The 23,696-nt window shown below is 40.6% G+C and overlaps 2 protein-coding genes across 2 annotated transcripts in view; both read right to left on the reverse strand.

The window, feature by feature from the left end:
* Window positions 1-1,257: 1,257 nt before the first annotated feature.
* slc60a1a (solute carrier family 60 member 1a) lies at window positions 1,258-15,029 on the reverse strand. Its single transcript, XM_085353722.1, has 10 exons — window positions 14,748-15,029; window positions 10,572-10,770; window positions 9,092-9,346; window positions 5,702-5,825; window positions 5,504-5,619; window positions 4,742-4,915; window positions 3,712-3,859; window positions 2,231-2,301; window positions 1,786-1,906; window positions 1,258-1,455 (listed from the first exon to the last, which is right to left on the reverse strand). The coding sequence occupies exons 1-10, from the start codon at window positions 14,975-14,977 to the stop codon at window positions 1,403-1,405; spliced, it is 1,491 nt and encodes a 496-aa protein (XP_085209848.1). The 5' UTR covers window positions 14,978-15,029; the 3' UTR covers window positions 1,258-1,402.
* Window positions 15,030-19,479: 4,450 nt separating this feature from the next.
* cdk18 (cyclin dependent kinase 18) overlaps window positions 19,480-23,696 on the reverse strand; it is a 40,134-nt gene continuing 35,917 nt past the window's right edge. Inside the window, exon 16 of the mRNA XM_085352991.1 lies at window positions 19,480-22,944. Within this exon, the coding sequence (XP_085209117.1) occupies window positions 22,910-22,944 (35 nt within the window). The 3' untranslated portion in view covers window positions 19,480-22,909. The remainder of the gene's footprint in view (window positions 22,945-23,696) is intronic.

The following is a 23,696-nucleotide window of genomic DNA, read 5'->3' on the forward strand; positions in this document are numbered from 1 at the left end:
CTCGCTCACACATGAACTCCACATGTTGAAAAAAAAGACAAGAACCACCCAACCTCAAACTACAGATGAGCTGAAGACCGCTATCAAAGCAACCTAGGCTTTAATAACACCTCAGCAGTCCCACAAGCTAATGAACTCCATCAATACAGTCAGTATTTAAATGAGCATACTTTTCAGATATTTCTGTAAATACTTTTCTGCTTGACCTTGGAAAATATTCTAATAATCTGAGATAATGGATTACCGATTTTTATGAGCCGCACGCTATGAAAGAGGTGTAACTATGGAAGGTGTTGGGATACTGAGTCGTTTTACCACAGGTAACCATTTTAATATAAATGGTATGTTGAACATGGTACACTTGAGCTCCCCAGCCTCCCTCAGGATTCTTTTGAAGGCCTACCAGACGTGGGAATCGTCTTTACAGCACCACTTAGTACCCTTTCAAATGACATATGGCAAAACCAAATTTAAACTTTAGAACAAAAGAACCGTTAAGTCGAATATGCATAACATATAGTCTATATAAGACACTTGAATTGAAAGATAAGATCTTTTGGTATCTGACACTTTGCTTGTTGTCTGGTGTGGCTGTAGCTCAAGAGGTCATCTACTAAACAGAAGCTTGCATCCATCAGTGTGTAAATGTTGGATATACTACTTATAAGTACTTAAGCATAGGGAAGAAAAGCACTTAGGTGAATGAGACATGATGTATAAAGTGCTTGGATTGTTCAGGTAGAATAGCAAAGCACTATATAAGAACTTGATTACCATCTATTTTATTGTAGGATCTTTACCTTATGAAGTGCTTGAGGTGACTGTTGTTGTGATTTGGTTCTATATAAGTGAAAGTGAATTGAAACTCTTTGCTCGTAACATCTACCAGTTCAAAAGTGAAACACTTCAGAGAAAGGCCTGCAGTCTGGCCCCATCCAAAACCACTTTTGATGACTGATAATCTCCATTAGTGACTCACTTTACATGCACACACAGGATTGACTGTATTGCGTATTGATGTGTGAGGAAGAGTTGATATAAGAAGAATTGCAGTAGGAGAAACCAATAATAAAAGATCTCTAACCGACTGCATCTTATCTTTATTTTCCACCACCGAACGAGTCCTATTATAAGAGTCCATTCACATTCATACTGAAGAGGTCGTATTTAATCAACGCACAGTTTAATGTGCTCAAAGAGATGATTGTGTACACTCTAATCATCCATTGAGCCGTTTGTTGATCATCAGGCTGTGAAAGTAGGGTGCAAATAATTATTCAGCATGTGATTTCCATGACGCAGGAGTGTGATTGTGAACCCTCCACCCCGGGGGAAGAAGTGTCAGCTTCTCCTGAAGTATTTCTCCCTTTGCTGTATCCTCTGTTCTCTGGGTTCCAGTGTGTCACGAGTCTCCGGTCTTTGGCTTCTCTTTCATGTCTGTGCATTGAGACAAATCTGAGAGGTAAAAGAGTTGGTTACTAAAGGAAAACAGGAGAAAAAAAAAGACATCCACAGGCTGACACGTCACATCGGATGCGATATTGTCAAGGTGAAAAAAATCTATGAAAAAGGAGGTTTGATTGTTGGTTTGCTACCTGTGAGCGCAGATAGAACCAGAATGAAACGTCAGAATTAGTCCAAACAAGTCCAGGCAGCAACCTCCAGGGCAGAAAATGTGACTGAAGCACAAGTGCCAAAATTGCAGTTCCTCTAATGGCCACATGAGGCTGCCTTTTGCATCACCAGTGTTTTGGCAAATCATTTAGTCTTTCTGCATGTATTTACCTGTGTGCTGGCTTCTGTGGATATTCTGGATATAGAGGAGCAGCAGGAACAGGCAGAAGCCGATAAAGGATGCTACTGTACCGCACAGCAGGAAGGAGTAGCTGCCCTGACTGTGGATCACCTGCAGGACACATAAACACACATTGAGTTCCAAATCGCAAAGATCTCAGTGGTCAACCCTGGGAAGCCACTAAGCAACGTTATTGAGGCACTTTAGCCTAATTCATGCAGACACAGCAGGCTACAGTCACTGCACAAATGCTCAGTAGTGACCTGAAAGCCTGTTCCCCAGTGAGGGGACATGCACTATTATATTACACTTATTTAAATGTTTCAGAAAGAAACGAGAAATTCATATAAAACACTGAATGTAAAAGCATTTTGTGAAAGCGAATGCTTTATAAAAATGTTCAGGAAGACAGAAGAGTCTCGAATCCTTTCTTACCGATCCAACAAGCAGCTGAAGCAGCATCTCCCCCGTGCTGGCACTCGTTACCAGCACTGTTGTGGCACAGCCTGTAACACACAATAAGCACACAGGAATAATCTACAGCTATGGGACAAAAGTTGCACGCTGTAAAAGTGTACATGAGGCAATTAATTAACAAAAAAAAATCAATGCTTATTATTAAGTTATAATAATTAATAATCAAACAAATGAACAAATGTGTTAGATTATGATCATATGTGTGTGTTACATGGAGAGCAGGGTTTCTGTTTATATTAAACACTTGATGTAAAATATATCGAGAAATTTTAATTAATTTGAATATTATAATAAAAACTGGATGACATAAAAATTGTAAAAACTAATGAAAGTATAAATTAATCAGTAAGATCTGATCATTAAGAACTAATAATAAATCATACTTGAAGACAAACATGTATATTTAAACAATCTTTGTCTGTTTTGGGGGAAATTATTACACTCAAGTGCAGGAATGTGGGGAAAAACCCTCAACAGAACTGTAGAAACACAGTTATTTATGATGCGAATTATAAACAGAACATCAATATTTTATTTTTACATGTAAAAATGCTACATTTTTATGTGATAGTTTTAATTTCATGTATTATAAATCTCTCCTTCTGCTGCCTTTGTGGCATGAAATTCAAAGTGAGCACATATTTCCATGCCCACAGTTTGATCTGCTCTTCATCCAATATTGTATTTATATGTTTTGCAAACAAGTTATTCTGTTTTACACTTTCACTGTTAACTTTTCTGTAACTGAGTGTCATCAGGAATGATTTTACTCATTTCCTACTGGTTTACAATATATAAGGTTACTTATGCAGCAAATGCAGTATGCACGCTGGTGCAGTGAAAAAGTATTTGTCCTCTTTCTGACCGTTGTTTTCTTTTTCTACAAATCCTAACAAAGACAGAAATATTACAAATGAAAATACTTCAGTGAGCAAACTGTATGAACGCTGACCTTAACTGTTCTTTACGTGTTTGTCTGCGTTCCTTTGTGACCTGAATAAGCCACGAGTGCGCTCTTATTTTGATAGGAGTTATTTTTTCCTCCTGTGAAGGTTCACCACTGTTCAACATTATATCCATTTTTGGAAATTAGCTCTCTCAAAGTCATAGAAAAGACCTTTCTAGACTGATTTTGTTTCTCTTCTTGAGATTCTTTACATTTTGGCATGAAGTGTTGCTCTATGAGAACTTCACTTGGTCAGATTCTATTTTTTGATTCAACAGGTCTGGCAGTAATCAGGCCAGACTATGGCAAAACAAACTGAATTTAATTTCATAAGCCACTCTCTGTTGGGGAGGTTACTTTTTTATACCGGGCCAGGTAGGGTTGGGAAGCCTTTTCCCTTTAATAAATGAAATCGTCGGGTTATCTTAGCCTAATATTAACAATGACTGTTTGATGGCTGTACTCCTGTGAGGCACTGATGATGCGTGTGTACCTTTGTATTCTAATATGTCCTCTGTGAAGGCTAACACAGAGGGGAACACACTGCTGATGCACAGGCCCAACACACAGGTGCCAAAGAACAGAAACACAGAGCTGGTGTAGAAGATTAACAGCAGGCACTGAACCAGTATGACTCCCACCTGAGAAACACACACCCACACACACACACACACACACACACACATGCACACACACACACTAAATATAAAATATACATAAACAGAAAGAACAACAGAGAGGTGATGCACAGACGTTGATGGAAATGTACACATACTGTTGTAAAGTGGAAATAACAGATGACTGGATTTGAAAGCTTAGACTAACACTGGAAAGTCCTGCTAAAGGTTAAAAGGGAACTAAGTGCTGCCAAAACCCAGCAAAGAACCAAAGTCGGCTTCAGTCTAACACTTGACCAGCTGAGATATTCAACACATAACAGAGAGCCTGTTGTGACGAACAAAACTAGAAACCATTACAGGTTAAAACCTGTAAACACGATCATTTAAAATCACATCGGGCTCCAGGAAACTGTAGAAAATTTGTTTTTTTGCATTTCATACAATTTTGTTGTTGTTAAACAAAATTAATAAAGACAAAAAAACACCAGTAACACTGTTTGCATGAGAAAGGCAAACTTTATGTTCAGGCTAACACTGTAGAAAACTGATAATAACAATCCTTACTTATGAGAGCAAGCAGGACGGCATTTATACGTTTGTAATGGACTGCTTGTCCACAGAGACACTACAATGCCGAAACTGAGTGGAATGAATCAGACTGATGTGGTAAAGTGAGACTGAACCAGGTTAGCTCAGACACACTGTGTGTACCCACTCAGACAACAATCCTCTTCTCGGTGGCTGCATTCCCACCCTGTTCAAATATTTGGTTTGAACTGTCGTAAGACAAACGTCTTATAGCTTTAAGAGGAATAAAGCCTGACCCCTGATGGTCACTTCTGCTTTTCCTGCCCTGTGATATCTCTGTTCATGCAGGTTTGTCCTTCAGACACGTGTCCATACCAGACTGACGGTGAGCAGCTTGGGTGCCGTGTATCTGTAGGACAAGTACATTGAAGCCAGTCTTCCCACGGTGATCGCGGCCCAGAATATGCTGTCCAGACAGCCTGCCATCTTATGGCCCATCAGCAGAGGAGGGGAGACGGCGTAGGTGTAGACGAAGCCAGCATAAGAGCCCTGCAGGACAAGAAACCCGGCCGGAGGTCAGTTAGATCAGGCCCAGGAACAAACTTTGTCGCTCACTTTTTTCCCTGTTCTCATTGGTAACATATAATCAGATCAAATAAGGCACCATAATATCTGAGCCTTGTTCTTAAAGCTTTATATTGCCTGTTTACACTGGATTCACAGACAGCCTTCAGCCGGTCACTCTAATAATGACGTTTCTTAAGGAAACTCAGTGTAAAGGTGCTCTTTTTGTATGATTTCTTACCACATTTATAGAAGCAATATCCCTTCCCAGGATATTGCTTCTATAAATATAACACGGGTGCAATATAATATATAACACAGTGTAATAAACAGTCATGATGTCACAAGTGCAAACTTTCTAATTTAACGGTGACGGCACATCGATGTACTGCTCTGTGTTGCTCCTAAGCAGAGTCTTAGTCGATTAGATGATGTTTTAATACAGCAAAGCCAAAAGCACTGAAGCTCTCACATATCACGATCCTGTTTTGTGTGTAAAAGGTTATTCTTGGATTGTTCCCATTTTACTTGGGTTCATGTGTAATTGTGTGTGGTGTTAGCTGGAAGCCTTACTATAATCCCATCTGTGATAAAGAGGATAGCTCCTCCTAGAGCGTGGATGATGAAGAAAGTAGCAGAGCGATCCCGGAGTTTGGCAGGGTTACAGCAGCTAAAAACACTCCCATGTCCTGGGGAGACAGTCACACTCAGAGGTCTGCACTTTCATCTCAGCAAAGTTGTCACACAGACACACAAACACGTGTGCACTACCTTGGTCCGTGTCCCCCGTGGGGCTCCTGTTGGAGTCTGCATCAAGCAGACGTGGACTGCTTCTGGAGCAAGGCAGCAATCGCTCATGGGACATCAATGCGAGCACTGCCGCTGGGACAGGGAGCTGTCAAAACACACACAAACACACAGACACACAATGAGAACGTTGTTCACCAAATGAAGAGATAACACTTCCTGTTTGTATGTTTGTGAGAAGAGGTTCTCACAAACATACAATCTTCTTTTCTTGTCGTCAGCTTGAAACTGATCCAGCACACTCTGAAAATGCTGCACGCAGTGATGGGGAAGTCTGTTTACTTCATCTGAACTTCTGTTACTTCTAACCCAGATAAACTGTAAACAAGAGGTTTAGGCAACTCTGAGGAGCAGCAGTGCTATCTGGAAATGTCATTATATCATTAACTTCCATTTGAGCCATTTTCATGTGAAATTGTTCAGCACTACTCGGGAAATCTAGTCATGGGATACATCAGTGATTTCATTATGGGGAAGAAAACTACGCTAAAAATCCGTGCAGATTGTTTTGTTTCTTCGCCGCCAGCACCCCGAGCTAATTACTCGACCAAGCTAAACATTTAACTTAGGTACAAACTTACACACAAATTCAGTGTTTAAGAGAAAGCTGATTATATTTCTTACACTGTTCTAGTAGCATGTTTGACTACTCTACTAACAATGAGGCAAACATGTCAAACAGGGGCTCTTTGTTCATTCAGAACCACACCTGACCAGTGTTCTATTCATAAGAGGATCCTATTCACAACACACAACAGACAGCTTAGATTAACTTTCAAGATCATGTATTATGTAACTATGTGTTTGCATTATTCACATCATGTCCTGTACCATGGGAAAGTATGTGCCCCTTCATGACTTTTTTTTTTGCATATTCATCACATGTACACTAGCGGTCAAAAGTCTGGACACGCCTTCTCATTTAATGGTTATTCTTTATTTTTACTACTTTCTACATTGTGATACAAAATGAAGACATCAAATATATGAAGCAAGATACATGGAATTATCTAGCAAAGAAAAAAATTGATCAGTAACACTATGTATTATGGTTTAAGATTGTTGAAGATTGCTTTGTTGACAGTGCTCCAAACCGTTGGCCTTCTCTCAGTGACATCATGATATAGTCACCTGAAATGGTTATCACGACAGGTGTGCCTTGTCACGGTTCATTTCTGGAATTTCAAGCTTTCTTAATGGGGTTGGGAGCATCAGTTCTATTATCTAGAAGTCAGGTTGGTACACAGCTGACAGCTCTATTTGACAACTGTTATCAATCAATCAAAGCTTTATTCGTCACATGCAGGTTGCCCTGCAGTGAAATGGGACCCCCCCCCCCGACCTTAGAATTCATATTATGGCAAGAACCAATCAGCTACCGTGGCTCAAGGGGCGACCGTGGCTCAGGGGGTTGGGAAGCGTATCTGTAACCGGAAGGTCGCCGGTTCGATCCCCGGGCTCTCTGTCCTGGTCGTTGTGTCCTTGGGCAAGACACTTTACCCTACTGCCTACTGGTGTTGGCCAGAGGGGCCGATGGCGCGATATGGCAGCCTCGCTTCTGTCAGTCTGCCCCAGGGCAGCTGTGGCTACAACCGTAGCTTGCCTCCACCAGTGTGTGAATGCGAGAGTGAATGAATAGTGGCATTGTAAAGCGCTTTGGGTGCCTTGAAAAGCGCTATATAAATCCAATCCATTATTATTATTACTGTCAGGTCAGTCTGGAAATGTTCTAAAACTGAATGCGTCCCCAAGTGCAGTCGCAAAAACCATCAAGTGCTACGAGGAAACTGGCTCACATGAGGACCGCCCCAGGAAAGGAAGACCAAGAGTCAGCTCTGCTGCTGAGGATAAATTCATCCAAGTCACCAGCCTCAAAAAGTTCAGAGGAGACTGTGAATCAGACCTTTATGGTCAAATAGCTGCTAAGAAACCACTACTAAGGAAAAGCAACAAGCAGAAGAGATTTGTTTGGGCCAAGAAACACAAAGAGTGGACATTAGACCAGTGGAAATCTGTGCTTTGGTCTGATGAGTCCAAATTTGAGATCTTTGGTTCCACCTGCCGTGTCTTTGTGCGACGCAGAAAAGGTGAACAGATGGTCTCCACGTGCATGGATCCCACCGTGAAGCATGGTGAAGGAGGTGTGATGGTGTGGGGTGCTTCACTGGTGACACTGTTGGGGATTTATTCAAAACTGAAGGCACACTGAACCAGCATGGCTACCACAGCATCCTGCAGCGACATGCCATTCTATCCAGTTTGCATTTAGTTGGACCATCATTTATTTTTCAACAGGACAATGACCCCAGATCAGACCAGATGGCCTGGCCTCCACAGTCACCTGACCTAAACCCAATTGAGATGGTTTGGGATGAGATGGACCACAGAGTGAAGGCAAACAGGCCAACAAGTGCTCAGCATCTCTGGGAACTCCTTCAAGACTGTTGGAAAATCATTTCAGGCAGTGGCGGTCCTAGCCTGTTTGGCGCCCTGGGCGAACACTCCCTCTGGCGCCCCCCCCCCCCCCCAAATCATCAAATTTTAAATTGTTATTGATCCCTTTATCCTTAATCCTAAAGTGTATATTTATTTTCTTACTCTTCTTATATACATTGTTTACTTGCACTGCTGTAACTGGAGCCTCGCCGTCTCGTCTCTCTATATACTGGACTGTAGCGGAGATGACAATAAAGTTTACTTTGACTTCAGCAGCGAGCAGGCGCACCGAGGGCTCTTGCGCTCACTTTTCGTTTACAGAATTTCGAAAAAACATCGGTGCAAATTATAAGTCTGTATTATAATGTCTGGTGTTTTCGTGTTTGTTGGTTTGTTTTTATTTTGTTTTATTTTGCGAGTTGGTTATTAGATGCCGCTCCAGCCGGTCAGAGACTCCCTCGCCGCCCCGCCCTCTCCTCTCTGTGCCGTTAAGCAGCAGGCGCACCTCGCAAACGAAGGGCAGAATTCATGGTTCCACCAATTACAGCAAGTCATCCATGTTCTGAAGCAGCAAAGCAGGCCTAGACCAGCACCATGTTTGACTGCTGGTATGATGTTCTTTTTATGAAATGCTGTGTTAGTTTTAGGGACTCAAAGCTTCCAGAAAGTTCAGCTTTTATCTCATCAGTCCAGAGGGGGATTTTTTTGATTCAGTGGGTCTGGAAGTAATTAAGCCTGGTTACTGTAAGAGAAATTGACCTTCTTTCCAAAAAATGTATTTAATCATCACTTAAAAACTCTGTTGTATTTTCTCGGGTTATCATTGCCTAATATTTACATTGGTTTGATAATCTGAAACATTTAAGTGTGAAAAATATACAAAAATTAAGAAATCAAGGATCATCACATTGAACTCACATTGATAAGAGCCATGATCCAGAAAGCATACGACACCCTGGTGACGACAACCCCGTCAGTATACAGACGAAAGTGAGAGATGGTGTGCAGTGCTGCTCCATGGCCAGCGAGGGTGCTGCGGAGATGCTGTAGGTTCCTGGGAGAGGATGAGTTGGTGGTCAAGTTAGCTCCCAGCACACAGCTGTCCTCAGCCAGGAAGGGATCGGCCACCAGGGGACTGACCAGTGCCCCAAGGCCTGTGAAGAAATGCAAGGCCTAGCAAGAGACACGAACAGCAGCCTCCGTTATTCAAATTAAGAGGATCTAGCAGTCTAGGAGTCAGAACTTTCAAGATTAAAAAAAAGTTTTGTTTTTACTTTTTAAAATATTGCACCCTCCTCCAGCCCTGCATGTACTTATTCATTTATTTTAGCTGGCATTGTACTAAACTGCATTTCGTTGCCCTGTACCTGTGCATGTGCAATGACAATAAAGTTGAATTCTATTCTATCAGCCAGATCTGTACAATTAATACAATTTTAAACTCAATCACAATTTTGGTTTCCAACAATCATATGAGCACGATCAAGCGATATTTAAAAAGCATGCTCTGTTGACCAAATCAGCCGCTGACCAATTATCACAGCTGTTCCCTGAACCACACAGCTTGAAGTTTCTTGGAATAGTCTGAACAAATACACGGCATCAGAGACAGGACGGAATTACAGACTTTATATTATTTGTCTGCAAAGACTAATTTATTAGCATAATGTAGCACAACGTAAAGGTGAAATGAAGTGAAAGTGTCCTTCTGAATTAATTTTGTGCTACATTTTGGTGTGTTCTGTTTTTCTTACATGTATTTTCTACTTTTCTTCTAAGAGATGCTCAGCTCAATAATGAAGAGATGTTATATTTGTGCTAAGATTTATACAGACGTTGAGATGTGAAAGCAGTATTCAATTTATATGACAGTGCAATAAAAAGACACTTTGTCTCTAAAGACTGTTAATAATCACTACAAATAAAAGTAATTTCAAGACTGAACAAAATAATTGTGATAATCATTCTTGCCATAATCGTGCAGGCTTAGTGTGGTGTGTCAAGGGCAGCGTGATAAGGGGTCATTTGCAATGACAAGCAAACAGGATTTTCACCTGACTGTGCAGGCGCCTGGTTTCTGTTGGCACGATGAATGTAAGTCACACATTCACTCTCCTTTTAACCTAGTTTGGCCTCCTAATGAGCCCAATGAAAGGAATCCAAACAGTAAACAAATGAGTAACCTATAAAATCCATGAAAATCCAGACACAAAACCATGTGACTGTTTGACTAAATAAAAATGCTCATTAAGGCACCATTATTCTCAGTTACTCCCCTTACTTTTTTCAACAAGGCTATGTCAAAGAGTGATTTTCTTTTTTTTTTCCCCAAATTGACCGACAGCAGCTTTTTAACTGCACCGACACAAACACACAGACACATCAACATCTTAGTGACCTGCAGGAAGATGGCAGAGTCCTTCTGGTACAGCTTCACTAGCTGCAGGTTGGCGATGGTGTCGATCACGCCCATGGCTTTGCCAGCCAGCGCCATGGCGATGGACAGCAGTATGACGTGGTGACATAGTGGTATGACGGCAAACACCAGCGAGATGATGAGGGTGCAGATGAAGAGGGCTAAGAGCGAGGACTTAAGGCTAAAAAAAAAAAAAAAAAAAGGATAGAATACACATCCTGTGTACACATGATAGAGTTTTGTTTGAATAAATAAACTTCCTATGCTCTACTAACCTAAAACTAAAGGAAAATACCAACAATAATCCTCCGCCTACATTCACACCTACTTACTGCTGCAGTAAAGTCACCTTGATGGTCTGTCGCTTAAAACTTATTTACCTAGCCAAAATTATCACAGCCACCCCCCCCCCCCAAACACACACACACACACACACACACACACACACACACACACACACACACACACACACACACACATTCAGCAAACCTACATCTTATCTTCACCTTACATTCCCCTTCTTCTCTTTCAGCTTGTCCCAGATAATCCTCTGTTAGCTACAGGGACATTCACAAAAACCACCGGAGGGTGAAAAGCCAGCAGCAAAAATAATGAATCACACCTGCTGAGTTTGTAAAGGCTTCCACTTTAAATGATATAAATGTACTGTTTAAGGCTTCCAAAGTGCACACAAACACATCCAGGATTAGCTTTTGGGAAATGAATTCACCTACGCAGGTGTGCAAGGTGAGCAGCAGACACGATAAAGATAAAGGAGCTTTCTCAACAGTGATAATGAAAAAACAGTGTAGGTGCACTAAAAGATAATGGTTAAAAAAACAAATGTCCAAGAAACATGGTTGGCTGTTTAACCTCTTAACAGCCACTTGACTTTGCTTTAGCCACATGCCAAACAGGCCCGTTTTCAGAAGCTGAAGCTGGATCACAGCTGAACATTTCAAACTCACTGTTCCTGAATCATTTTGTCTTTGTGGCAGGGTGCATTATTCTGCTGAAAGAGGCCACAGCCATCAGGGAAAACCCCATGAATACACCCATGAATCGTGGTGGGCGTGGTCCTCGACAATGCTTAGCTAGGTGGTACAAGTAAACTCCACATGGATGGCAGGACCCAAGGTTTCCCAGCAGAACATTGACATTACCTTTCTAGCGGCTTGACTTCTTTCTACAGTGCATCCTGGTGCCTGGGTTAGGGTTATGTAAGCATTCGGCAGTGGACAGGGGTCAGCGCTTCTCTTGTATCTGACCACATAGGCCAACCACTAACATGCATCACTGAGACTTGGCCAACCATGACTCAGTCTCTGGTTCACCACTGTTCCTTCCGTGGACTCCCTTTCATAGAGACTGGGAAAACCCCACAAGAGTTACAGTTTTGGAGATGCTCTGACCCAGTCATTTAGGCATAACAATTTGACCTTATGCGTGCCTATTTTTCCAACTGCTTTTTGCAATGTGCCAAAATTCTTATGGATTATTTAAACATACAGTACTGTAGGTCATTAACTATAGCACCAAAGCTTTTGTAAAGTGCTTCAAGTTTGTTAAATCTATAAGTGAACTATACACTTCAAACTGATGAAAGTTCAACACCTAACAGCATATTGGCAAGTAACAGTAACAGGGGAGAACACAGCAATGTACATAATGACCAAAGTCACTTATTAATTATGTTGTTTGTTTGTATGAATGCGGCAGCATTATGTCCTCTCTGTTCGTAATGGATGGTCCAGCGTGTCTTTGGTAAAGGAGTGAAGAAAAAAAAGCACCTTTCCTCAGTATTTAGAGAATTCCACATGCCCGTATGATAGGTACCAGGCTGAAACTGCGCTGTGAAAAAGTATTTACCCACTTCCTAGTTTCTGTTTTTCCTCTTTTTCCTCACACGTTTCAGATCACGAAACAAATTTAATTATCTTAAAAATAACCCAAGTAAATAGAAAATCAGTTTTTTAAATGATGATTTATTTTAGTAAATATTATTTTATATTAATAGTTCCCTCCTTATTCAATCATAAATTAACTGTGATTAACTACATTTTTTGGAAAGCTAATCTCTGGTTCAACAGCCACACAATCCTGAGTACTGCCAGACCTGCTCACTGAAGTAGAAAATGTATGCATGTATTAAGTGAAGTAAGCTGAAAGATCTCTAAAAGCAACACATCATTGCACAAAGAAACATCAAGAACAACTCAGCCAGGATGTCTCAAAAGTCTCACTTGTCTCAGTTAAGGTCAGTTTTGATGATTTAACAATAAGAAAGAGACTGGGCTTCCATGGGAACGTTCCAAGGTTCCAAAGGCTTTTTCCCATTAACCAAAAAACCCAACATTCAGTGAAAGGAACTCCTAATGCTTCAGCATACCAAGACATTTTGGACAATTTTTGGACAATTATATACTCCCAAGTTTGTGGGAACGGTTTGGAGATGGCTCCTCCCTGTTCAAACATGACTGTGCACCACTGCACAAAGCAAGGTCCATAAAGACACGGACGAGTTAGTTTGATGTGGAAGAACTTAACTGGCCTCAAATCAACCTGACAGAACACGTTTGGGATGAGTTAGAGAATCAGTGTCTGGCCCCACAAGTGTGATTCTGGAAAAATGGTCAGAAATTCCCGCAAAAACTAAACCTTGGTGAAGCTGTTATAGCTGCAAACAGCGCCCGACATCATATTAAGCTCTATGGATTAAGAATGGGATGTCACAGACGAGTGAATGTGTTTGGCATCATACTGTATGTTCATTGTGTCCCAACACATGTAGATTTCCATTTCACACAATCTGTCATTCCTGCTCAGTGGCTGGAAATTTCAAACAGAGATGTGAACCAAAACTCTGTCATTTGCATGCCACAGATCTGCCAGTCAAATACAATATTCAGTCCAACTGTCACAGGTGAAAGTCTAGCTGCAAAATTATTTCAACACTATTGTTAATCAGGAACAAAACATTTCATAAGACCACAATATTTTGCAAACTCTCAACTTCAGTCACTAAAAAGAAAAAAAGAAAAGAAAAAAAAATCCCATTTGGTGTAATAATTCATCTGCTCAGTTATTTTATCTGTGCATTCATAAACCTGAACTCTCGTTTGAATGTGTTTATTTACAATGTAACTTTATTCTGTTTTAGGGCCAAAAAGCAAGCTTTAAAGGTAGCAGAGATATCAGCAAAGGCACGTCTTCGTTACCCACAGGGTTAGTTACTGTATTTGGCTCTGTACTCTGTGAAACTAAACCACTGTCCTGCTCAAATGTGAGAACCAGTTATTCTGCCAGAACAAGAACGCTGATATCACTGCAGGTAAGTCCTGTAATTAGAAGACGCAGGTGAATTAGAGGACATAAGTGACATAACTGACTTAAACTTAACAGGTAAACTCGTCCTCTTTTCCTTATTTAAAAAGTTTTAACTTTTTTTTAGCTGCTTTCATGGTTAAGTGGCTCCCTAAAACTTAACAAGCTGAAGATCCAAACATGCCACGCCACCCACTGTGGCACCCCCTTGTGAATAAGTGTATTTTCAACATGTAACAGAAGGCTAATAAGACATATTAACTAGTTTAACAATTGTGGTTTTGGTATCTAGAAAGGCTCCTGCAGGCAGTTGTGCTTGTAGTCACAGAAACCCTGATAACAGACCCACCTGAGAGAGTAGCCTCTCCTATAACCACTGACGTCAGTGGCTTCAGCTTTGCAGCCAGCAGTTTATTCATATCATGCTTTTAGTACAAACCAGGTTCTTTTAGGAAATGTGTGGAACAGTTTGAAAACAGTTCATAGTAACTCCCTTTGCCGCACAGCTGGGACCTGTAAAGGTGAAGTATATGATCCTTTGTTTATTATAAAGTTCATCACTGACATGTAAACTATGTTATCCTACACACTCCTTGGGTGTGGGTTCACATGGACCCTGTTAGAAACCGTCCCAGTGGGCTTGTGTCTAACCCATCACACATGCAGAGTGAGAGAGGATTCACAGCTTTCACAGCGGAGCTCTGATAACAAACACAAGTCAAAGCATCGATGACTGGCAGAGGACGCACTGGATGAAACACAGTGAGCGGTGAGGTGTTTTACATGTGAAGCTAGACCTCGTGAAAACACCCTGTGTTCACTAACCAGACTCACGTTTTCTTAAACAGTCCTCCCACGCTGCTGCCCACCAGCAGAAAGAACTGCTGAGAGACAAACACCCAGGTGATCTGCTGCAGGGTCGACTGGGTCTGACACCTCAGGTCCAGGATAGTGGGTCCCAGGAAGGCGATGCACAGGCCGAAGCTGAAGAACACGCTCCAGTAGGTGAGAGTCTGTGGCCAGTGGCGCTTAAACAGCAACCAGATCCGCTCGTCCAGCAGCATCGTTAACACGTCTGAGCAGACGGAAGTCCTGAGAGGCCTCACAGCTGCCAGCTGCTCATATCTACAGAGCCGGCCCCTTCACACTGAACTGAACACACTGCCAGCCGACAAAGTAAACAGAGTGCGAGCACTCAGCCGAGGCGTCCTCCACTGCTGTGCCAGCGAGCTTGTAGTGAAAATCACGTTGATTGGCTGTCGAAAGCACCGCCCTCATGATAATCACAGATCTGATCCGTTTTGTCTCATCCGAGATCCGTTTTCTGTGAGGACAGAAACGTCTAAAAGTTGTTGTGGTTCTTCCTGGAGGGTCGACGGAATTCTCATGTGACTGTCGTTACAGGAGGCTGTGCAGGCATGCCTGTAGGATTCAAAGCAACATTCCTCAAAAACAACCCATACATGATGCAGATGATGACATTAAATGGCGTATAGAACTGGAAGAAGAAACAAATCATAGTTAATCCATTTGAGCCCAGATGCTTTTTTACTGTCAGGAAAACTATGTCAGAGTCAGTGTTGACCTTCAGCAGGAACCTTCCTCAGTGTGAAAGTCACCGTGAGCTCTTTTGAAATATATATTTTGCAATAACTATTAAATAATTTTATTTTAATATGTCATCTCAAATATTTCACCTACAAATTAAGAACTAATTACAGGTTTAACATAGTTATTTTTTATTAAAGTAAGTTACAGCTGCTGCGGCGTGTTCTCGCCTCTACAACACAGATACGATATCCGATGTATGATCAATTTCAGAGTTGTGCAGGTCGTCCAATATCTTGTCTCAACTGTTTAGTTGTATCTTCCTTCTCTTCTGTAGTCCTACACAGACTACATAATGTCAAATATGACTTAAAAGGTTAAGGTAGAGCTTTCTCTAGTGCTGTGGTGTCAAACAGTCCGCAAAGACTCCAATCTGGCCCGCTGGATGACTTTGGAAAATCTGAAGGAGAACAGTAATTGGTGAAATATAATTATAATATTTTTGTTTATTTATTATTATATGTGGACTTCTTACACTCATATTTCTTCCAACAAAAAATCTGAGCCATAGGTCCCCAGAGTGAAACAGTTCCCTCAGTTTCCGGTGGAAATGCATTGTTTCCTTTACTGAGAGACATGCGTAGCAGTAACATGTTCAGGGTTAGCTTTAGGGTTTGTGAGTGGGAGGGTGTAACTATAAAAGATGTGTCTTTCAAATGAAGCATCATACGTTCATTTTGGCCTCGAAGGTTTACCATTTTTCAAACGGGTGAAGATTTTGTAAAAAGAGGGGATATTAACCTCCCCTAAACCCTAACCCTGATTCTTCAAGGGTTGCCACTGACCTTGTGGACGCTGAAAGGTAAACTGTTAAACTCCTTAAATAATAGCTCATTTACGATGCTTTCCATGGCATACAGGGCACAGTCGGATGTTTCTACATTAAGAAACACATTCATTCTCCCCGCTCTCTTCAGTCTCTCTCTGCTTTCCCCTCGCTGAGCAGGAAGAAGCTTCTGCCTGAGGCTTCTTCCTGCTAAAAGAGAGTTTTTCCTTCCCACTGTTGCCAAGTAATTGCTCATAGGGAGTTATCTGATTATCTCTATCATTTTAGGCTTTTACCTTACAATATAATGTCTCTGTTGGTGTGAATTGGTGATATATAGATAAAGTTGAATTGAATTGCAGGACTGGTTTGTACTGCATGGAGGACAAAAAGGAGCAGAGATCTTCATAACTCTATACATGTAAATGCATATAAATTGTTATTTCATACAAACAGTAATGATGATCTTGACTCTGCTAACAGATGAATCTCATGGCAAACAAAAGTGAAACAACTCTATCGCACAGGCTGTCGATACAATGATGCCATTAAATCTGTGACTACTGACAGAACTAAACATCTGCTTTAGAAAAGCTTTCTTCCCGGGGCATTTCTTTATTGTTGTTACAACACCCCTGACTGATTTAACCATTCTAACACTTCCTGTTTTATACTGGAATAAAAACTGTGGTTGGTGGGTGTTTTCAGATCATCGTCTGGCTGTGGGATAAAAGTGAGAATTAAGGAATTACTTTCTGTCTGCACACTTCTGCATGCGTCTCTCTGCTGCCACCATCTGTGCCAGTTGCAGAAGCTGCAAACATATCCAGAGCGTCATATGACTTCTATGTTTCACTGACACTCTGGAATGACTTGGATTGTGGCCACATCCTGCGTCTCTGCACAACATCTGTCTGGTCTTTGTTTCTTTTAAATCAACTCTTTGAATTCCTGCCGCAGTTTACAGGTCTACAAACTCATTATACCTGTGACACTGACACTCTCTGGACCTGTTTATCTGTCACAGTCAGTTCTCTGGTCCTCCAATATTTACCTTAACTGATAATAACAACTGAGTTTAATTGTTGTTAACTGAAATTACTGGAGCTGTCACTGTCCTTGTATTCTCTTCATTCATCCAGCAAAAACAGCCTGTAGTTGTCCAGTAGCACCACCTTGTGTTCATCTGAGTTACTACTTCTTCTCCTTGGTATCGTGTCCACCAAGAGCAGCATTATGGTAAACGTACACAAAAAGACTGGAACCAGTTTTCTCCACAATTTCGGCAGTTTATTGATTCATTAAGTGAGCAATTATTCAATCAGTTTTATGCCTATGGCGGTCACAGTACATTCAATTTCTCGTTGTATAACAGTGTAGACAAATCCCACAAAATATCACATCTTATACAAAATCTAAACTCATCGTTTATAAAACATTTAGACGTCATCTACAGTTTTTTTCTTTATTTTTATTTTAAGAGCTCCGCTTTTTTTTAACATCATAAAACTCACTGAGAAAAATGAGAACATCTGTTAAAATACATATATTATTTATTTTTTCTTTATTACAATATTTAAAATAGCTTCATTTACCACAACTAAACACACAGTAATACTTCTGCCATTGAGGGAGGAGGAGGGGAAGGTTGGAAGTGTAACGTCTACAGCGATACATCCATCTGAAGTCCCTGCAGGTGGGCCCTGAATTCCTCTCCTCGGTGTCTATCTTTGCTCTAACACGCTGACAGGTGAACAGAGGTTGGGATGGTTGTACCATTATTCTATTCACCCACTTGTAGAGGTAGAAAAAAATTTGAATGGCGTCTGTCTCTTCACTCATATACAAGCGTAACCCCATTGACGGTGCTCAGCAAGCACCTGCTTGACTTAAGGACACTTGGACCCAGCTCTCTGCTTCTCTACTGCTGTCCTCTATGAGCACTTTAAAGTGACATTTGTTTGTTTGCACTTGGATAGAGAGCACACATAGCCAGTAAATCTGTGGATTGACTTATCTATTCAAGCTAAGTAAAATACAACTGGAGTGGCAGTAGATTTCATTAGGACATATCTACACTCACCCAAAAAGGCTTTTACAGCCTCTTGGAATTGCCATCCCCACTCAACGCCTCATTTGGCATGTTAAAACTACTGCAGCCTGTGAGACTGTTCACATTAGATGTGCAGCAATACCCAATACTGCAACATAAAAATCAAGGGTTGGTCTTTTTTAGCAGCCAGGATGACCTCAAACTGTCCTTGACATCAATAAAACAGCACACAGCCATCCACCATTAGCAACCTATACCACATGGTGTGACATCAGTTACTCTGCATTAAAATTATATTAAAACTAGACTCACATGTACACCAGAATGCCAGTGACATAGTAGCCCATCCACTTCACAGTCCATCATAATCCTCAGGTTATTGTAATGCGTGAAGCTTATACAATAGCAACACATCAGTCACAGCCTTACAGCATTCCCAGCTTTGCTCTTCCTTTTCACTTTAGCAGGGACCATCATTTAGAACATGAACTAGCATAGGCTGATGGGGACAGTGTTTACTGAGATCACAGGCTTAAACAACAGACTTCTACTGGACTTCTTTTTGCAACTAGAGGACTTGCTCACAGCTGGCCTTAGGAAAGAATGCAAGTTTAAAGCACGACCACATGGGTTGTCTGGAATACACAGCAGTGATTTAGAGCCATTCTGCTCAAAATGCAATGACTGGTCTCCCAACCAAAAGCCTTACAAAGGCTGCTGGGTTGCCTTCCTGTATCTATTTACTGTATGGAGAGCGCTTACCAATTTTTTAGACCACCTTTCATAAAAACTAGAAAACAGATATTTTAGATATCTGTTAAAAACACGTTTAAAACTAAAAATGTGATTGTTATTTATTACTGAATTCATGTTTTTATACTCAAATTTGAGCCGACACTGGACTTTAATCAGACATCAATCAGGTGTAGCATTCAACCACCAAAACTAATTTTGTACTTGAATATCAGCAAAAAATTATAACAATTTAGTTTATTTATCTTAATACAAAAATAATAATGATGTGCTTTTTATTTTATTTTTTTGGATTTATGTATAATAGTAAATTTGAAAGTTCATAGATAATGACAATTACTACACTGTAGTATTAAAAATATGATTTTGATTAAATATGTTGCACAAACTGGTGGATTAAGCATTAAAGAAACAACTGTAATTATTGATACTGTTAGCAAGCTGTGACATAAACCTTACATTGGGTTTGGATCAGTCTTTGTCTAATATTAAAATATTATATTAATATTTTAATATTAAAACTTGTTTGGTGATCTGAAACCTGTAAGTGTGACAGATATGCAAAAGGATAAAAAAAACAGGAAGGAGGGACTTTTTCATGTCTCTCTCATACATACAGAGCTGAATTCTTACAAAGGCAGCCGGGCTGGTAACTACAGACAAAACAAACTAATATATCTGCAAGGTTCAGCGGTGTAAGCACCACCCTGAAAGTTTCAAAACCAGTGCTTACTCAGTACCGCTTTAGCTCAGAGGTGACCACATACCGCGAGGCAGGAGAGCAGTGGTCCCAGTACAGTGGTCTTTGAGATTTTCACATATTTTATGGACCTTTTTACTACAGATCACATACTTAGACTTTGAACGTGTCACAAAATAATGCCTATCTTCTTTTTCAATGGAGAGACCCGAAACCCCCCATGACCTCAGGTTACATCACTGATGATGTGTCCAAGGGCACCAAATGGTGTATCTAAAACTATTAATAATACCTCAGTTGCCTCAACACCTCAGAGGTGTTAATGAGGATACCTCAGCAGCACTGAACAAGAAGGAAGAGGACAGGCAAGATGTTAGAGCAAATTAAGGACAGAGGAGAGTATCAATATCCAAAAGCCATTATCACTTTTGTCTCCAGATAATATTCATTGAACAGGACATACACATAAGCTCTTGGCTCAAATGATCACATGGGAACTATTAAAAACACAGTTGTGAAATTCTCACCTGTCTATTAACAGATGAGTGTACTTCTCACTGTATGTGCTTTTGTTTAGTGAATCTACTGTGAAAAGCTGCTCTCTAACAACAGGCTGTGCAAATTATTTAGGGTAGTGGTGACCCCTATTAAACTGATACTAGAAAGTACCTACAGGGCATATTTTCTCCATTCACTGGTTTAGGAATGGGGGGTTTGGTAAAATATGGGGTCATACTTTGGAACCGTGTAAGGAAAGACACAAAGGGAGGGAACAGGCTTCAGAGGACACTTCCGGCTTGTGCAAATAGGAAACTACAAAAATACATACACCCATAGTGAGTTATTTACATACACAAAATAAATGCCTCCTAGCACATTGGATACACTGAAGCAAATATACTTTCTTCACAAGCTAAAATATCATGCACAGTTTACTAAGGCAACTTCAACAAACTGGTGTGAAAGTCAGCTGTTAACACTGTAAGGAATGTTACCCCCACAACGAGGAGACACGGGCACTGTAGCGAGGCGAGTCTATCCAGTTTCCAGGTTTATATTCACAACGGAGTCAGATTTTATGGTAGCTTCAGTGGTTGTTACGTGACGGCAGAGGTACTGCAAATGAGCAGTGTGACGCTATGCCTACAACTTCAAGACTGTTATATGATAACAGTAACCCATAGCTGCCACACTGGGGCCTAAGAAAGTCGGAGGTAATATCACAATACATCCGATTCCATTCTGTTCAATAACAACAGTTGAGATAAGGTATATACATGTAGATGCTGCAATGCTTGGTTCATTGGACCATTGTGTCAACACGGTTGCCATATTGTTCATGAAGAGCTGAACCTCCAGTTGTAACTATGGGACAGAGGCTCATACTCAATTAAAAATGACCATGAGTGAATTTTAAAATGATTTTGGATCTGTGGGTTTCCCTATAAGAATATTTTAATAACAAAATATCTTAAGTTGTTGTTAGCAACCCTAATACTTCGATAATATAACACTTAAAGTTAACTTTCCAATTCTACAGGTGCTTTTCATAAACTTGAGCGGTAAAAATCCACCGTCAAATGCAACTCACACCATTTAAACCCATTTACTGTGCTGTCAAAGTGTAAGTAAATTGCGACTGCATTTCAGATTAGTGCCGTGCTGAATCCTTGGTCAGGTGAGCAGGTGCAGAGAAGCACCTCACAAGACTGAAAGCAGCACCTACAAGTATATATTCATTACAAAGCCAAGAGAGCATCAACGCCTTCTGCAACACACAGTAAACACAGAAACTGAACATGGTTTGACCACTACATGCTAAAACTTCCATGCAACCCTGCACTGTTAAACAGACTGATTATTGAGCAATAATATTATATCAGTCTTCAAATATCTAATTTAATATCTGTGTGCCTATAACGTGCCATTTTAAAAGATGCCCTTCCAGAATAAACTTTTAGCTATTAGCATAATTTCAAATGTCAGTGGGATTTGGAATAAGTTTTTAGCTAGCTGGGATAGCTAACCGTCACTAGTGAATGCACATTATGCATAGCTTGTCACATTATGCAAAGTAATGAATGACCATGAAGCCTTACTGAGTGTTTTTCTGTCAGCCACATAATGTTTTTGCCTCATCAGTTCGCCAAAACACTTTGCAAATGCATACGATTCCGTTATTGAGCAAGTGCCTAGCAGCACCCAGAGTTTTATCTAACATTACAGTTTTTTAAATTTCAGATTAGCAAAGCAAAGGGGCTTAAAAACATGATATGAACATCTTGTGTGACAATAAAATATTAACTATATATTTACACAATGTTTAAACAAATTACATCACAAAATCGATAATCCAAGTAACAGAAAAAAATGTGACTATTCTCTTTGGTTTCTGGTCAGCCTTTTCTGTGGGTAGTGGTGGTGTATAAGTTTTAACCCTGTCCTCAAACTACAAATCCCTGGTGAATCACTGTTGAGCTGAGAGAAGAATTAGGATTCATAAGGGTCCTTGGTTGCCAAACTGTGTCTTTAAGCTACATATCAGTGTTAGACCATAAGTTTTGTAAGATAAAACCAGAAAATAATTTAGAAACCAACTGACCTGGAACAAACTCAACACATAATGCAATACTTGCATTTCTGTTAGGGCAAAGACACGCACACCTGCAACTGTATCCATTGTTCCAGTTGTGATAGCAGCTACTTTGAATGGCTAGAACCCTGGGTGTGCTCTGAACACTATGTAAAGCAGGCCTGTGTAAGTATAGCATAGCAGAGCGTTTCATTTAGTGCTCCGTTTCTTCTTAGGCTGAAATGCATGTGCGTGTCGGGAGGATGAATCTCTCGTGTGTCCAGTTACATCACGGCAGCATGTTCAGTGTAGCTGATTGTGCAAATGTGTGCAAATATGTATGAATAGAGAAGGTATTTCAAGTGCAATACAAGTTTGTCTCCAGAAACTCTGTGTGCCTCCGCGGTCAGCTGCCATGGAAATGAGTGCGTGTTTGTCCGTGCAGGTGAACATGCTGTGAATGTGCTGAGCTGCGATGGCCTTGGTGTTGTGATCTGAAAAGGCAGTTCCTCGCCGTCTTCTCTCTTCATCCTCTCCACGACCTCTAGAAGATGCTTTGTCTTCGGTTCTTTCCTCGACCTGTAATTGAAGTTGACACTTGTAGTTGGCATTGACTAATAGGGCTGTGCGATATGACCAAAATCTCATATCCCGATATAAGAATTCTATCGTCCCGATAACGATATAAATCACAAAAATGTAACATTTTCTGTAAATTCTGTGAATCTCGGGCAGCTCAACTTGCGTGAAGTGTTTCCAGCTGCGCGTCATGTAGCTGGAGTCGAGTGTTTTAACCTTCCTGCCTTCTTGGGACCTTTTTGTGCCACTGCTATGTGTTAAATGGCTGCCATTTCCACTGTGTTCAGTGGAATATAACCAAACTTGCCACAGGATAGTTTTTACCTGTCAATGTTAATATTCCAGTGTGAATTCCTTAAATCAGCCTAAAATGGCTGAGCAGCAGAAATCCCCACACCCATCACCCTGGGGACCATTTTCTGCCCATTGACTTCCATTATAAACGCTATTTTTCAACCCCAAATTATCATCATATGATTTTATTTTTTCTTCTTTTCTTGGATGTCAATGAAGACTCAGGGCCTTGAAGTTTTAATTTTAAATTGCAAAAAAAATGCAAAAAAAATAATGGCAGGTCAAAATGTATGTTGGTGCCAATCTTTGGTCCATCTAAAGGCCTACTTATAATGACAATCACATATTACTTCAACTGGTTTTTTGTGGAAATATTTAGTTTCGTTTTTTGGTTTTTGGGGCTTATAACACAGGGCGCTCATGTAATAACACTGGGATTTGAAGGGTTAAAACAACGA

The sequence above is a fragment of the Diplotaxodon limnothrissa genome, linkage group LG5 (assembly GCF_057381915.1).
Source record: "Diplotaxodon limnothrissa isolate DT_005_m linkage group LG5, D_limnothrissa_male_GT1.1, whole genome shotgun sequence".
Lineage (NCBI taxonomy): Eukaryota > Metazoa > Chordata > Actinopteri > Cichliformes > Cichlidae > Diplotaxodon > Diplotaxodon limnothrissa.